A 17326-nucleotide genomic window follows, 5' to 3' on the forward strand; every position below is an offset into this window, starting at 1 on the left:
ATATATATATATATATATATATATACACATACATACATACACACACACACACACACACACATATATATATTTTTATATTTCGATTAGCTAAAAAAACACTCAGAATCCTTAATTCAGGAATCAGACTACAGTGGTTGCACTGTATGTTTTTGCACTGGTTCATAAGAGTCACTTGTTCAGAAATCAAACTACACTGGGACCGCTGTCTGGTTCTCTGTTCCCATCCTTAATGGTAATACAATATTACTGGTGAAACAAAACACATGACAAACCTGAAGATCCTGGGCTGGGCTCTACCAATCCCACCTTAACCACCTGTTGCAAGAAAAAAATTAAATATCAATCTATCCATCATTGGAAATTAAGCTGTGATTGTGGAATATGTTGCAATATACATTACAGTATACATTCTGGGGTCATTATTTTTTATTTGCATTAAATTGATCAATAGTAACAGTAAAGTCATTTATAAAGTTACAAAAGATTTCTATTTCAAATAAATGGCTTTGAAAAATCTTACTACAACTACAAACTTTTGAACAGTAGTGTAACAAAATATACTCACCCCCACAAATGGAACAAAATTTTGGTAGGAATCATCTTGCCTAGAAGAGTAAAATAAAATAAAAAATTATAAAATATAATCAAAAATATATGAAATGATGGGATGGTAGAAATCATCTCACTCACGTCTTGTGTTTGCAGGTCAACATGGCCTCAGCAATGGGAAGCTGATGAGTAACCGTAGATCCGCTGATGTATTGTAGAATTCGCCCGGCCACATCCACAAAGTCAGCAGAGGAAGCTGAAGAGATACAAGCACAAAGCCTATAGACAAATCGCCAATACAATACATCTCAACAGGCACAGGAAAGAGAAATGCTGCATATCCACATCGAGTTGACACTTGAAATAACTGTAGAAATAACTGAGGGTTAAACAAATGCATTACTTACCAGTCTGAGGAGGCTCTGGGCGGCTGAAAAACTCTCGCCATGAGCTGTCCAGGAAGGAAGAACTGTAGCGATTGTCCAGAGAACCCAGGTGTTTGCCCACGTGGTGAGAGCCTGTGGAGACGCTCACATGATACATCCTGCATTTTTTGACAGTCGCTTTTTTTGGAAAGCTTGTGTCATTGTTGTGTGCAGAATCATTGTGTTATTTATACGCACCTACAGGCACCACAAGGAACTTCATGTGGCTGAGCCAGTCAGACATCTTGTTGGCGAGCTGAGAGACGTAGAATCTCAAGACGGCTCCTAAGTAGCTCTGACCTCCAACCGCCACCACCTTCACCGGTTTGGGCATGATGGAGCTACAGTTGCAGCTGTGAGAATTAAGAAGGAACAATGAAAAGATGAATGCCAATGCAGTGCAGACACAATTTAACCATGAGATCTGATCATCTGACAGCCAGTCTTGTCATTTCACATTTGTGTTTATTCTCACTGATTCCACCACAGTTACACTTACAATTTCTGTATGCGTGTCAGCAGGGCGGAAAGGACGGCCTGGATTTCTGATCCAGAGCAGGTGCAGACTACTGGCAGCTTCTGGGCCTGCAGCAGCTCAGCCACATACTGCAGAACACACACACAGAGTCATTACTCTACTTCAGAATGGATAAAAACATCAGCATGCACTAAGATACTGACACAACACAGATGTTCAACGTCAAATTAAAGCAGTTATTAATTGAACACAAGAACGGCTATGTTCAGACTAGGGCTGCACGATAAATCGCATGCGATTTTTAACGCGCATCTTGTCAGAAAGCCGGTTCTGTAATCAGCGGCAGACAGACAGGCACACAGGAAGTGAAATGGACTGGTATTTACGTGTCCTTGCCAGTCGCTGCCATTGACCAGGATAAGGCTGTCAGGAAGAGTGCTGTCAGACAGCAAGAGCTGGTTGAGCTGGTCGTACACTATCTTCCTAGGCATCTACAGATAAAAAAACATGACTGAAAGCATCTTGTTCACCTTCATTTTCTCAGCCTAGCATTTTAAGCATTTAACTTTAAGGTGCAGTGTATAATTTCCGGTGTTAGGAATTTTACCTACCTTCACAGAAGTGTAACAGCAGCTCAGCTGCTTTCAAAATAATGTAGCTTTTTTTAAGAATTTGTGTTTGAACAGTTCATGAATCCAAAATAGTCACTGATTCATTAATTCATTTGGTTCATCCTTGCAAGGCATGTTTTGTTTTGTTTTTAGAGAAATTAAATTTAATGCTGCTATTTATCATGAGGTGTTTGCCTCAGCTATACACATTTTTACTCATTTTATGAGTTTTATTCAATGTAAATGTATCAAAAGCCTGTTCAAAAGTTTGTTTTAAACAACGAAAATAGTTTTATTCAACAATGGTGCATTAAATTGATTTAAAATGACAGTAAAGACTTTTACATTGTTACAAAATATTTATTTTTCAAATATATGCTATCATCAGCAAATGAATAAATAAATCTGTATTTCTATTCATCAAAATATACAGAAAAAAAGTATCCACAAAAATATTAAGCAGCACAACCATTTTCAAAATAGATAAGAAATGTTTCCTAAGCACCAAATCAACAAATTAGAACAATTCGTGAAGGATCATGGGACACTGAAGACTGGAGTAATGATGCTGAAAATTCAGCTTTGCATCACAGCAGTAAATTACATTCTAAAATATATTTAAATAGGCTATGTAATAATATCTCGCAATATTACTGTTTTAGTGTATTTTTGATTAAATAAATGCTTGGTCAACAGATTTCCTTCTTTTCAAAAAATTTTTTACTGTAGACTATTCAATTTTAAATGTTGTCACCCTATTGACTAATCATTTCTGCACCACTAGTGGCGGCAAACAAAATTGCACAAATAATTGTGTCCAAACAAAAACACTCCCAAAAGCCTGTCTTCTATTGTTTTGTCAAAACAGACAGTTCCCCATTGGCTGAATCATAAGTTGACATGTTGAACCACCACTCTTCAGGATTTTAATTAACGAATAGCACGCTTACAGTCTTCTCTGCACATTAAACTGGGATAAGAGAAAGTACTTTACCAGTGAAAAAATATGCACTTCACCTTTAAGGGCTCTCGAATTCCGGATGACTCAGTAGCAGCTATTTCGGTCTCAGGAACCAAACGGTTTCTCACAAACATGATAATGAGCTGCAGTGATGGTGAGCAACAAAAATATGTTTGTGAAATGTATCAGATTTTTAATAAACTGCAGGGAGGATTAAAAATGACAATTCATCACGATGGCCCTTGAGTATGTTTTGACACCTCTGCACAAACGCGAACCGCCATATGAGCCAGGTGTTGAATCATGCCAGATCTAGTACAGAGTTACATAAGGAGAATTATCGCCCACTCTCTCTCTCTCCTTCCTCTAGCATCACACCCACTCCTCCCGCTCGCTAATCCTCACGCATGGCCCAAATGAATCACCATATTCTCTGCTTTGCCCTCTCACACGCACACAAACACACAATTTCCTGAGCAAATAGCCCTTGGGGGTTTATCGATTCTGCTGAGCTTCAGTCAGATCAACTTAAGAAGAGTGAGGCAGCTGTTCTTGGCTAAGTGCTAGCTCACTCTGTGTGTGTGTGTGTGTGTGTGTGTGTGTGTGTGTGTGTGTGTGGAGGTTGTTACCTGAGGGGTGAGGCTGAGCTCGGGTGATCTCTCACTGTCCGAGCTGTTTGTGCGTTCACTGAGCGGTTTGGACAGCTGTCTCTCTTTCATAGGGGTCCCTCGCCTCTGTTTGGGGGTATGACTGCCATCCAGTCTGGGGAGAATTGCACAGCTGCTTTTATTTATTTGCTACACACTCCATTTCATCTCAATATGTGCACAAGAGTCTAAAAAAAGCAAGCAACAATCCTATTTAAGAGTATAATTTCATGAACTGTAGCAAATCTCAGTAAAAGAAAAAGGAACTATGTAGGCCTACATATTTGTGGATAGAATAGATTTGGAGTGGGCGGTTTGACCAAAATATCACGGTATGAATAATTTCATATCATGCCAGAACTGTACATTTTCAGAACTATAAAGTTGCTTTGCAACGATTTGTATCGTGAAAAGCGCTATACAAATAAACTTGAATTGAATTGTACATAAAAGAATATTTTACATTTTACAATTGAAATATTGAAAATATCTTGTTTTGTGTTTAGCAGAAGAAAGAATGCACACAGGTTTGAAAGAACTTGAGGGTGAGTAAATAATGACAAATTTTCATCTTTAAATACAGGTTTTATGTGAAACACCAACCTGGGAGATGGCATGTTAGTGCTATTGCTCCTCTGTGGAGTCCGGGGCCTCTCTGCCACTGATAAAGTGATGCTAGGGGTCCCGTCGGCGATCACTTCCACTTCATTGAGTTCCTATAGCATTTACCTCTCAATAAATACTAGTTCATGAGCTCACAGAGGATACGGTTTTACAGGTTTTACTACTGACTGAGAAAGGGGCAGATAAAGACAAGCAACCAGTCTCACCAATGTGTCCATCTCTGAGAAAGTGTCATCCATGTGTGCACTGGGGGAACGCTGGATTTTACCAGATACAGTCTGCTCGGCCCTCTTCAGAAGAAAGAAAAGATGGGGAAAGATAGACAAATTAAAATAAATGAGACATACAGTGGCCTTAAAGGGATAGTACACCCAAAAAAGAAAACTACCCTATGATTTACTCACCCTCAAGCCATCCTAGGTGTATATGACTTTCTTCTTTCAGACAAGTACAATCTTCCAAGCTTTATAATGGCAGTGAATGGGGGTCAAGATTTTGAAGCCCAAAAAAGTGCATCCATCCATCATTAAAAGTGCTCCACACTGCACCGGGGGGTTAATAAAGGCCTTCTGCAGTGGAACAGTGCTTTTGTGTAAGAAAAATATCCATATTAAAACCTTTATAAACCGTAACCTCTAGCTTTGACTAGCTATGTTTCCATCCACCTATTTTTATGTGCATTTTGGAATATCGCATATAAAAAAAAAAAAAGCTGGATGGAAATGCCAAGATGTGCATAAATTCTAAAAATGTGCATAAATTTATGCGCACAATTGAGAAGGATAAACTTTTTATCCTATAAGAAAAATGTGCTTAAACTACAATGGAAACATATTTACCAAATAAATTCCACCTTACGCATCAAAAAAGTCATGTGACTTTGCACGATGGGACAGGATAACTTGACTAACCAGAGGACTGATCTCGTTGCACAGCATCTGAAATGTTGTTTTGGTTGTTCTGAAATGCCTGAGCAAAGTCTGTCATCAAAATATTTCTGTATAATTGTCTTACACGAGTGTGTTCCCAAACAGCAGAAATCCACCCCCGAAAGCAATGACCACATTTATTGTGTTTCGCCTGCTTGCTCTATGGCGCAAGTAATTCACCATATGAAAAATATATTAAGCGGCTTCTCCTACTATTATTAGTGATATATAGTGCCAGTTTATCAGGAAGTGACGATTTTGTTCTCTTTGACACGTTGGATGGAAATGGTGCTTTATGCGATATTCCAATTTTGCGCATAAGTTAAATTTGAATCTTTGGATGGAAACATAGTTACTAACAGTCATACGTGTGTTCACGAGAGAGTGGCTTTCCAGTGGATGATGTGGGACATATGCGTAGCGTACGCTCTAGGGGTGTGAATCGTCACTGGTTTCACGATTCGATTCGTTTTCGATTATCATGTCAATGATTCGATTCGATATCACGATGCGTCTCATCCTCAGTTTTCAATATTACGGCACATGGCTACATTTTCATATTAATTTTATATCAAATTTATTTTGTGCATTTTTATTAAATTACATAAGCAGGCTACTTTTTAAAATTACAAATTAATAATAAAAGAATTGTTAAGAATTTAACCAGCTAAATATAGCATTAAAACATACAAGCAAATAATAAAGTAATAAAGGGGAAAAAGACAATTACAATTGATAAACAAAAAGTACTTGGTCGGAGAGTGCTTTAAATATCGGAGAGCTTACAGACAATCATAGTTATGGGTTTTTCTTTTTTCCTTAGAATTATTGCTGTTTGATTATTACTTTTTTTTTAATTAAGAGTGCAAAACATACAACATACGGTGAACACAAAACACAAAAACAGCAATAGAACAGCAATGATAATAACAGCAATGAAAATAAACAGTGATGGCCATCTGAAAATAATAGTAGTAGTATTCAAGTAGTATTAGCATGCATAATAATAATAATAATAATAATACTAAAGATGGTGATGATAATAATACCTTGTGATGACGGCAACAGTAATATCAATAATAATAAAAGTAATGATAATAATAATAATAATGTAATAACAATCGTAATAATAATAATGTAATAATGACACATACCCAACACATACCACACCTATTCTAGCTTCTGTGTCACTGTTTTTATTTTTTTTTCCTTTCCAATTCACGGTAAGATTACTATATGTATGTATGCCTAAGCTGATGTGGTGCATTAAAAGAAGCGTGTGGTGCATTAAAATCAGCATGCTGTGCATTAAAAACGTGTGGTATATGTTGGGTTGTTTGATTATTACTGATGACATCATTGACAGTGCACAGATCTATTTCGACGTTTTCGACGTTTCAGTCCTGTTCTGAAAACATAACTGACTGTGTTAACATCAATTTCCTATCATAAAAGTATTCGGACATGCAAGTGCATTTAACCGCAGCTGCGAGCTTCAGGACAACAAACACAAAGTGCACGTGAAAGTCTGTCAGTTGCCTTTGTGGGTTTCCTCTAATACGTACGTTCCAAACGCCATTTAATGAAAGCATATCTAAAGTGAAACACTGAAATAATGACGGGTGGAAGCAAAAACTGTCAAGCAATGTGCATGTGTCTCACAGCGCATATTCTGTGCAATGAAGCCCGCCGCGATTGTCTCTAGCACATACACGTGCCATATGCAGCAAAAAACCAAGCTCAGAATATAAAATGTAAAAATAGTGGGTGCATTTTTTTAAAATGTGCTTTGGTTTTTTGTCTCCCTCCACCATTTTAAGCTAGCATGACACATGCTTATGCGAATGACGTCAGTAGGCTATAATCGATTATGGTGTTTTACTGCATCGATGCAGAATCGTCCACGTCTGCATCGCGATGCATTCATTTCAACACCCCTAGTAAGCTCTGGTGAAAATATGTCTCGCAAGAACCAAGTTTTGTTTACAGCAAAGGAAAACCAACCAGTCTCCTCTTGGCTTATATCGAAATCCTCCAACATTTTTCTTACAAATCCTAGTTTTGTATTTCTAATTCATGACCGGTGTTTTGTTTTGCTCTATTACAGTTTATAAAGTTTTAAATATGGATATTATTCTTACACAAACGCATCGCTTCAGAAGGCCTTTACTAACCCCCCAAACCTGTGTGGAGTACTTTTTATGATGAATGAACACACTTTATTTTGCTTCAAAATCTCGACCACCATTCACTGCCATTATAAAGCTTGGAAGAGCCAGGACATTTTTTAATATAACTCCGATTGCATTCGCCTGAAAGAAGAAAGTCATATACACCTGGGATGGCTAGAGGGTGAGTAAATCATGGGGTGATTTTCATTTTTGGGTGCACTATCCCTTTAAAAGCAGCAGCAATAAGGCAAAGCAAAGTAAAGCTAAATTGCAGTGGTGAAATAAGGTCTCTCTCTGAATGACACTCACAGGACTCAGCTTGTGTTTGCTGTGGCTGCACCTGCTATTCAAGCTACCAAACTCAGTCTGAGAGCTGGACTGTGACATGCCTTCAAAAAACGGCCTAAAACACACACACACAAAGCCAGGGTCAGAATAAGAACAAAACTGAGGTGTAGGCAGCTTGTCCACTCAGTGTGTGACTAAAAAAAGCTTTTTATGTCAGTTTATTCCTGCATTTGAGAGTGAAATATGCTGCTTGTACATATTTCCTATTATACAATATATTCCAGAATCTTTTGCAACAGAAACAACACCACTACAGTTATTGGCTGCCTCCTTAATTATTTAATCACATTTGTGTAATGCAGAGCAAAATTACTAAATCGATATCTGAAAGTGGGTGCCATAAGAATAAATATTAGCTAGTGAATGCAGTACCGGAGTTTGGGTTTGGGTGTGCTGATAATACTGTCCGTTTCTTCCATGTCTGGGCCGCTGTCACTGGGGTTGTACATCTCAAGACTGTCATAGAGCTCATCCAGATCCTCTTCCACATCTCGGATCTGCTCTTGGGACACATGATCCAAACCAAACCCCACCTGCATGCAAAATATTACCCATCAATTACTGATAGATATGAACAATGTACTTGTACAATATAATTTATTGGCCAATATTAGTTTAGAGAATTTTTCATTGATACATTGACACAGAAAGTTTAGTGTATGCTCTTTTACCCTATTTTTGTATTTAGATTACCTTTCTCATCATATGACGCTTACTTAATGTTAAATCTTTAAAAACACTAATAACACTTAAAGTTTAAGAAAATAAACTAATTAAAAAAATGATTTGGATAAATTAGTAGAGACTTTTTAATATCAGCCACGTACTGGTAATTAGCTATTAAATGAAAATAATGAATCTTATTTGTAATGTCCAAAGTGACCAAATACAATCCTTAAAGACAAATTAGTGAGAGTGGAAGGGAAAAGACCTGTGGTTGAATTACACTAAATTTACAGACAGGGTGCAATTACCTCATCAGACACTTTGAACCATTTCACCAATGCCATAAGCTTCTGTTTGATGTTGGGTTGCTAGATTTAAAACACAAACACCTTGTTAGACAGAAAACGGGGGAGTCATAAGCAACAATAGCAAACAGACACAAATTAACAGCGTATCTGGATGAACAACAGCAGGGAACAAAAATAGCACCGAGCAGAGAGCGAAAAAAAAAACCGCTGTCACAACAAACACAGAGTGCTGGAGAAGGGACTAGAGGCTTGTCAGCTAGAAGACAAGAGCACACAGGAAAACAAAGCAGACTTGTGAAGGCATCTGAGAGGAGGAAGCAGATAAAACGTTAATGTGCTCAGAAGCCCCATCCCCAGAGATTCCATATGACTACAAAAATTGCAGCAGCTCCTATTGCAACCGCTGCTACATGTAAAGAACATCAGTGGCCTCAGGGAGAAATATGCAGTTGGTTAGCTTCCTGACAAAGCCTGAGTCAACATCTCCAGCACAGAGAAAGCTGCTCTGGTTCTCTCGAGGTCTGTTTTCCAATCCTGGACAGATCCCTTACGTCACTTACGTTAGCTCTGGTGATGGAGGCTGTGGAGGGGAGTTTACGGCGAGGTTTCTTTTTCCTCAGTTCATCCTCGTCATCATAGAGGTACTGCCCAAAAATGACAAACCATGATTAAACCCTCAAAAACCTTACTTGAATAAAATAAGAGAGAAAGTCTCTCAAGTGCCAGAGATGAAAAAAAAAAAACACCATTGAAGTGATCCATACGACTTGGGCACTATATTACAAGTCTGTGGCAATATGGATTTTAAAAGAATAGTTCACCCTAAAATGAAAATTTGCTGAAAATTTACCTCAGGCCATCAGAGATGTGGTTGAGTTTCTTCTCAGAACAGATTTGGAGAAATTTAGCATTATGTCACTTGCTCACCAAGGGATCCTCTGCAGTGAATGGGTGCTGTCAGAGTTCAAACAGCTGATAAAAACATCACAATAATTCACAAGCAATCCACACAACTCCAGTATATCAATTAACGTCTTATGAAGCGGAAAATCTTTTTTCATTTCAAACTTTAATTTCTTTCAGCTAAAATCCAATATATAATAATATATTGGTTTCTCCAGTGAAAAAGTTGTCTGATTCAGGAAAGAACTATGCACAGATCAAGCACTGTTTACAAGTGACAACAGTGCAAATTAGTTTTAAACAAATACGATGGTGGATCTTGATGCGAGAGGCCAACATTGAATGGACTTCTTTATGAAACCTAAAGCAATGGTTTAAAGTTAAACATTTTAATGATGGATTTGTTAATTACAAATATGCAGCTTTTCACTTCACAAGATGATGTACTGGATTCATGTCAAGTATGTGTGGGTTATGCTGTTTTTATCAGCTGTTTGAACTCTTATTTTACGGCACCCATTCCCTGCAGAGGATCCATTGGCAAGTGTTGTAATGCTAAATTTCAATAAATCTGTTCCTATGAAATAAAACTAATCTACATCTTTGATGTTACAAGGAAAAGAGTCTTCAAAACACCTCTTTTTTGTGTTCCAAGGAAAAATAAAGTCATATCTGAAACTGCATGTAAGTGATGACAATGTTTGCTTTTGGGTGAACTAATCTATTAAAATCAGGCATTTTTGCTGTCTGTATTTCTTTAAATTTCTTTCCTATCACTGCCCAGAGTGTCTTTTCACGCCACAGATTTTATACTTCTTATCTGATTATATTTTTGCTTTACAAAAGCATGCAGTGCATTTCTTCAGTGATCTGACTTCAGTCTCTGTGCTCTGTTCTAATTCACTAAACGGGAAATAGGCAAGATGGCTGAATATCAAAATCAATCACTTCAATCTCACAAGCCTTACCTGCCCCTGTAGAGGGTCATCACTGCCGTCCTGCTCTGACGAATAGCTTTCCTCTTCCTCCTCAGAGTAATTATCGATGTCTGGTGAACGATCTGAAAGGAAGAAAACAGGAACCATGCAAGCGATTAAACCAGAGCAGGCCTTGCTAAAGAACTTACCAAAAGAGTTCTCAAAAATGTAAAAAAGCAGCCTTGACCTCTTTTTGTAATTTCTTATTAGCTGGTTTAAATTGAAATATATATCAAAGTGTGCAAGTCTCACCGGATAGCTTGGCCTTTGGTCCCTCTGGGTCGATGGGTTGACTGGAGAGAGAATAGACCCTGATCTCAGCAACGGGCACTGGTGTGTCCTTCACCGTCGTGTGCAAGCCCAACACCTGAGCACCTTCAGTAGGATGCTGCATCACCTATGGACAGGACAACAGAAGCCATTAAGGAAAATGGTTTAGTTTACGAACTGATTACAAAACACACATGCTGAATTATTACAGTGCAAATAAAACAAACTACAAAATCTTAGATTAGTTTAAGGTGCTTAAAGGTATATGCAACCCAAAAATAAACATACTGTAATCATTTACTCACCCTAATGTTAAAGGGGTCATCGGATGCCCATTTTCCACAAGTTGATATGATTCTTTAGGGTCTTAATGAAAAGTCTATAACATACTTTGGTTAAAATTTTTCAATGGTAGTGGAAAACCATCTTTTTTTACCTTGTCAAGATCAGCTCTTGTTTTCAGTAGTGTTGTTTTTGGCGGCCTGTTTTAATTTTAGTTTTAGTCTAGTCTTTGTGTGACGCTGTCATTTTAACCCCCTCTCTTCCGTGGGGTGACGAGCCGTTCTCATGAGACTGTTTATTTTAGCCTCGGAACTTGCTAACTAGCACGTTGTTAGATTTGCAAAGATTCATAAAATAACCTTATACTCACTTCTTCTGTAGGAAGGCTGGATCACGAATGATTCACGCAAACATAAATGCATTTAGGTAGATCGGAGGATGCATTCCCTTCAAAACAAAGCTGGACGACTTCAAATGACGACTGCTATGTTCTTGTCTACTCCTGCTCCGGAGTCGAAACAATGGCAGACTGATGGCAGCTAAGGTAAAACGCTAGTGTCAATCAACAATCGTGGGAGGGGCCTGGGTCTGTGTGACGTCACACAGACAGGCATCTGAAAATGGCTTGATATGAGAAAGGGGAAAAAACCACTGGGTGGATTTTTATCATTATAGGGTGTTTGTGTACACACACTGCCAACACATATTTCAGTTCAAACAACTTGTAAAAATGCATGTCGCATCCGATGACCCCTTTAAGTATGCATTTCTTTTTTCTATGTATCAGAAAAGAAGATATTTTGTAGAATGTTGACTTCCATTCCACTGGCTTCCATTATATGGACAAAAAACCAACATGCTTCAAAATATCTTTTGTGTTGACAGATTTTTAATTTTTGAGTGGACTACCCCTTTATATTTAAATATTTTTGCAGCAAAATATATTCAATATATTGTCTGACCTGCTTAAAGAGTCTAAAACACTTTTTGTGCTAACAGACATGTATGTGCTTCAAATTTGTATTCTCGTTGATTTAGAGAGTTTCTTTTAGAGATTTATTTTTTTTCTTCTTGGTTTAAAATCAATAATAATGTAACATGATGTGGATGTGCTTTCAACAGTTAGTCATGTACTGAATCATAGTACAAATGCAAATGTCTTGGCATTTATTTGGGCATTAAATTACAGATACAAAATGACCTGTGTGGATTTTTGGTGTATCTGTGAGAAGTTTCATTACTGTTAAAATGATTAAAAAAAAACTGACTGAAGCATAGAAAGTTGTTCTAGTTCACCTCCTACAGCAGCCTTCCATGTATTTTATGACATTTTTTGAAACATTTTCAAACCTGCGCTAAAATGTTTTACTTTACACAAGCAGTCCAGAATCACACAAAAATGTGGCTGAACCAGATCTGTTGGTTTTGCGGTTCCTCACCTCAGCCATATTTATCATCCCTAGGGCAAGGGTCTTATAGCCCAGTATAGTGCGATTCTTGTACCTCTTGCGTCTCTGGAGCATAATCTGAAGCTTGTTGGCATCTCTCTTCAAAAAGTGTGGGTACTGAAGACAAAATGGAAGGACGAGAAAAGACTGCAAAATGTAACATTAACTGGATCTAATTCACTATGGGAAGAGTCACTTAGGGACTTATCGTAATATTAAATCTGAAAATGTCAATTTAGTTCTATTCTAATCCAAAATGCACTCAAACACTGCTAACCTGAAGAGAGAAGGTCAGCTGAAGATCAGTCTCAGTAAGGCCTGCAGAAGACAGCATGATTTCATTTGACCGCAAAATGCGTTTTGAGCCCTAAAGAGACATTTACACTCATTAGTCACCTAAACATAGATTAACAGATTTATATTTGAGTGATGCAAAGCAGTAAAACAAATTTTACCTGAAGTTTAACTGCAATGACCACCGAAGTAAGATCTCGGTCCAGCTCCTTCAATATCACCAATTTTTTAAGAGTTAGACTGAGAAGTCTGCAAGAGAAAACAAGAGATGCTCAAGTTGCTCTGAGGACAAGTTGCTATGGCAGCTGAATGAATAATCAGTCCCCAAGCCGGCTTATCAAGTTTGCCTCAGAGTTGACATTTTGGCCTTAAATCCCAGATGCAATTTTGGCTGACATTTCACCTAAAATTCCACACAACAATTGTGACCTTTTCGTACTGTGATTGAGAAGTGCCATGATGGTTTTTAATATATGTCATTGTCAGACACAATTACAAATTGAAATGTGCCTCATATATTTCAAGGGATTGATATTTAATGGCCCTCATGTCGTTCCAAACGCATATGCTGTTGTTGTTTTTGCTGTGGAACACAAAAGGAGAATTTTTAAATAATTTACACACCGTTCTTTTTCCATAGTGCCTCTGTCTGTCTACCTCCAAAAAAAAAAAAAAATAATAATAATAATAATAATTTTTGTTCCTTTTTGGAGTTTGACATCATTATGGATAGTCATCATGGTAAAGCTACACAGAACTTCACAGAAAACTACCATGATCGGATTGGATCGACATGAGTGCGAGTAAATGATGACAGATTGTTCATTTTTGCACTAAACTATCTATCTATAAAATACATGTAAAGAAAACAAACATGACTGGAGCTTCAATATCAAGCTAGCATTCTAAGGACAGCTACCAAAGGATCCTGAAATGAAAACCATTTTTTAATTCATCTCTCCACTGCACATAGACAGGACATTTGAAGTGGTAACAGACAAAGAATGCAATGTCCCAAAAACTGAGTTGTCCTCTGATACATCTCCACAAGGTGTGCCGAGATGTTTTTGGCCTGAAGTCAAGAACACTGCATTGATGATATTAGATTTAGGGGATAAATCTCAGAGTGACACAGCACACAAGCACTGAGCTCATTCAGTTTCTGTGACGGGTTGTAGATTTACACAATGACAGGGGAACACTGTCATGAATGTTTAATAAATTAAATACACATGCAAAGTAACATTAAATATACTGCACTAATACTATAAATTCCACACACACACACACACACACACATACATATACATACAAGTTTTTGTGCTGTATGGTTTGAATTTTCTTATTGAATGCTCAAGCCACAGTACAGACAGTATGAAAACTATATACGGTATTACACAATTCGATTCACTATTAATTCATTTGGAAATATTTCAGGTAGGCCTACATGTCAGTTTTTCTTAAAGAAAGAAAAAGGCAGTAATCTATACACTGAACCCTCTCATTTGGTACATTGTATAACATTAAAAGTTAACGAACAAAACAGAGCTCAAACTATTATAATCAACCGTATCTTTTAACATACCTTCTGATGTTCGTGTTCATGTTTATTTCATGCTATAACTTATAGTAATGTAAAATAGATGTCTCAAGACCGCTTGTAATGAGTCAGATATGCCACACCACATTTAAGAGTGTCAAAATGGCATTTATTGTTATTGTTTCATTTATTTATTGAAATTTGTAATAAACCTGGAAAGAATTTGAAAACTAAGACTTTATTTCTTCACAGAAGCACAAAGCTCTTTTCGAGGATGGATGGACGTGCGTTTTTTTTTTTTTTGCTGGGGAAAAAAAACGTAGACTAAACTACGGGTGATTCATAAGGTCAAAAGAACCTGCGTTAATGCACAATTTTTCTTCTAGATTGCTATCATCTCGACAGCCCTAAATTCTACACAAGAGATAATTTCTTAAGAAACAGTACTATATGAGTTGCAGTCTGACACGTTTTTCTGCCCCCTTTTTATTGGCAGGATGCAATCTGACATTTTATTTCACTAATTGACTTTACAAAGGCAGTGTGTGTGTATATATATGTATGTAATGAATGCACCAATGTATCAGCCAGTAATCGGAATCGGCCAATACATAGGTGCATTCATAACATACATAAACGTAAAAAAAATAGCCTCACATTTTCAACTGTTTTTTCTATCAAATTTCTTAAGACTAAGAGTAAAGATTTGTATGATCATAATAAGATTCAACAACTGACACATAAATGGAACAAAATTCACAAACATTAGACAAACAGAAATGGAATAATGAGTCACTGAACAGAGCAGGAATCAATATCCAAAGTAGCAGTCAGTATGTGGTGTGTCCTCCAGCTGCTTTAAGTACTACAGTGCATCTCATCTCATGGACTGAGAAAGATTTGCCAGTTTTTGCTATGAGATGTTAGGCAACTTCACTCTTCCACCAAGGCACTTGCAACTTCTTGGAACACGTCTCGGGGTACATATGGTCACATGTAGTCTGGCATTACAAGGACGATCAGCTGTCCTTCCTGTCTCCCTGTAGCACTGTCCTAGGCCTCTTACATTATGGACATTGCAGTTTATTGCTCTGGCCACATCTGCCGTTCTCATGCCTCCCTATGGCATGTTCACACAGGTGATCAGGAACCCTGGGCATCTTTATTCTGTTTATTCTGTGTTTTCAGAGTCAGCAGAAAGGTCTTTTTTAGGGATGCACCGATATGAAAATTTTGGCCGATACCGATAACCGATAATTCTTTATTTTTGAAAGCCGATAACCGATATGTTGGCTTTAATGTCCCAAGTTATTGGAACTGTGACATTTTTTTCCTCCCCCTGTAAATTATAAGTGTCTTAAGGACTGTTAAGGTGCGTGTGCAATAATTGTTTATGGTTCACTGAGCAAGCATGGAAAACATAGTTTAAACACGTTCTAATACAGATATGTAAAGCTTATTTGGATTTTATAAAATTATCTTTAAAATAGAGTATCCCAAAAAAGGGACATTTCTTTTTTTTGCTCAGTTTATATACACATACTGGCTTCATATGATACAATTAGATATCTTGACTTGCAAACAGCTTTCATTTCTAAGCTACAGATGCCCTTGCATTGCCTAAAAGCAACATCTCATGCGAAGCTAAACAAGAAAAGGCATTTATACATAATAGCAGCTTGAACCCAGTCCTCTCTTCAAAGTGATCTATATTGAACTGGGTCTAATTCACTTACAAGTCTGTCCCTGTACATTAGAGTGTAACTCTAGAGCACATAGGTAATGAAATTGGGAGAGGAGGGGCAAACCGGACACACATCTCACCTTTCAGTGATCTTACGCAACATTCTAATGGGACAATATGCTGCAACATCAATTTAGGGTTTAAATTCAGCAATAATCTTACTGATGCAGTTGAATGGAAAGTATGGAAATGAAACCCCTAAAACAGTCACAAAAAGCCTTTAAAAGCATTATGGAGCATTCTTTCTTTGTCAAAGAAAGAGACAAGATTAATAATGTCTTCTTAGCGGAGTTAATGCTCTTTATTCTGAGCGTCTGTCACTTCTAAGCTTTTTTTCTTCTCTGCTGGCCGCTCTTATTGCAGTCAGTCTCTTTGCTTTGTGGCCATTTTCCCCTCCACTCCTTGCATGAAGCACCCCAAAGCCCCTCCTCTACATTTCTATATCACAATCCCTTCATGAGAGCAATGAGGCTAAATATTCACAAATAGTAAACAGCATGCCTCCATATTACTGTGCATATTATACAGTGGAGGTGCATGGTTTAAAGGGGTCCTATTATGCTCTTTTACAAAGTCTTGATTTTGTTTTGGGGGTGTACTAAAACAGGCTCTCTCCGTCTTTCAACAAAAGCTTTTGGGCGAATCCGGCAGGCACTTTACTCCCTGGTGTTGTGGAAGCTGTCCTCAGTAAAATGTGCAGCACACAATAGCAAATTGGGGTTATAATGCTCAGGAACAGAGTTAAAAAATAAATTGCAACCACTGTTTCCGTGACATCACCTGCTTTCGGAAGCCCAAACAAAGACGTTTGGTCACGGAGGTGAAAAAACAGCGTTTCAGGCGGTCGCGCACAGGACGAGAAGCGTCGCGCCATGTCTTTAAAATTCAATTACATTATTTTCTATGAGTGTAGGCACACCGGCGGCGCCGTTCGGCGTCTGTCCGCGGCGCACAGCTACGTCGTGTTGTACTTGTAAGAATTGTTATAGACATGCCGAAAATTTTAAGCTACAGCACAGCAGCTCTTCTTTGTTTTCTCTGATGCACCAACTCTGCAGCAGCACTTCTTCTTCATCGTCTCGTCTGATGCACTCACGCAACCAAGCATTCTAACCACACCCTCGCCCCTCCCCACCCCCCAACCATTCGAA

The 17326-nt window shown here is 37.9% G+C and overlaps 1 protein-coding gene across 2 annotated transcripts in view; it reads right to left on the reverse strand.

Moving 5' to 3' along the window:
* Window positions 1-17326, reverse strand: part of LOC107693791 (phosphofurin acidic cluster sorting protein 1-like) — a 22605-nt gene that overhangs the window by 3948 nt on the left and 1331 nt on the right. The window contains exons 2-20 of one of the 2 annotated variants that reach the window (XM_016493303.1): window positions 13053-13140; window positions 12875-12964; window positions 12589-12714; window positions 10850-10994; window positions 10589-10680; window positions 9269-9361; window positions 8718-8777; window positions 8116-8276; window positions 7705-7798; window positions 4502-4585; window positions 4275-4387; window positions 3654-3786; window positions 1839-1943; window positions 1474-1580; window positions 1173-1327; window positions 957-1067; window positions 691-805; window positions 566-605; window positions 273-315 (exon numbers count right to left, since the gene is read on the reverse strand). In XM_016493303.1, coding sequence (XP_016348789.1) covers window positions 273-315; window positions 566-605; window positions 691-805; window positions 957-1067; window positions 1173-1327; window positions 1474-1580; window positions 1839-1943; window positions 3654-3786; window positions 4275-4387; window positions 4502-4585; window positions 7705-7798; window positions 8116-8276; window positions 8718-8777; window positions 9269-9361; window positions 10589-10680; window positions 10850-10994; window positions 12589-12714; window positions 12875-12964; window positions 13053-13140 — 1955 coding nt within the window. The remainder of the gene's footprint in view (window positions 1-272; window positions 316-565; window positions 606-690; window positions 806-956; window positions 1068-1172; window positions 1328-1473; window positions 1581-1838; window positions 1944-3653; window positions 3787-4274; window positions 4388-4501; window positions 4586-7704; window positions 7799-8115; window positions 8277-8717; window positions 8778-9268; window positions 9362-10588; window positions 10681-10849; window positions 10995-12588; window positions 12715-12874; window positions 12965-13052; window positions 13141-17326) is intronic. The other variant, XM_016493313.1, reaches the window with a different exon arrangement.

This window comes from Sinocyclocheilus anshuiensis, unplaced genomic scaffold, assembly GCF_001515605.1.
Source record: "Sinocyclocheilus anshuiensis isolate Anshui unplaced genomic scaffold, SAMN03320099.WGS_v1.1 scaffold817, whole genome shotgun sequence".
NCBI lineage: Eukaryota > Metazoa > Chordata > Actinopteri > Cypriniformes > Cyprinidae > Sinocyclocheilus > Sinocyclocheilus anshuiensis.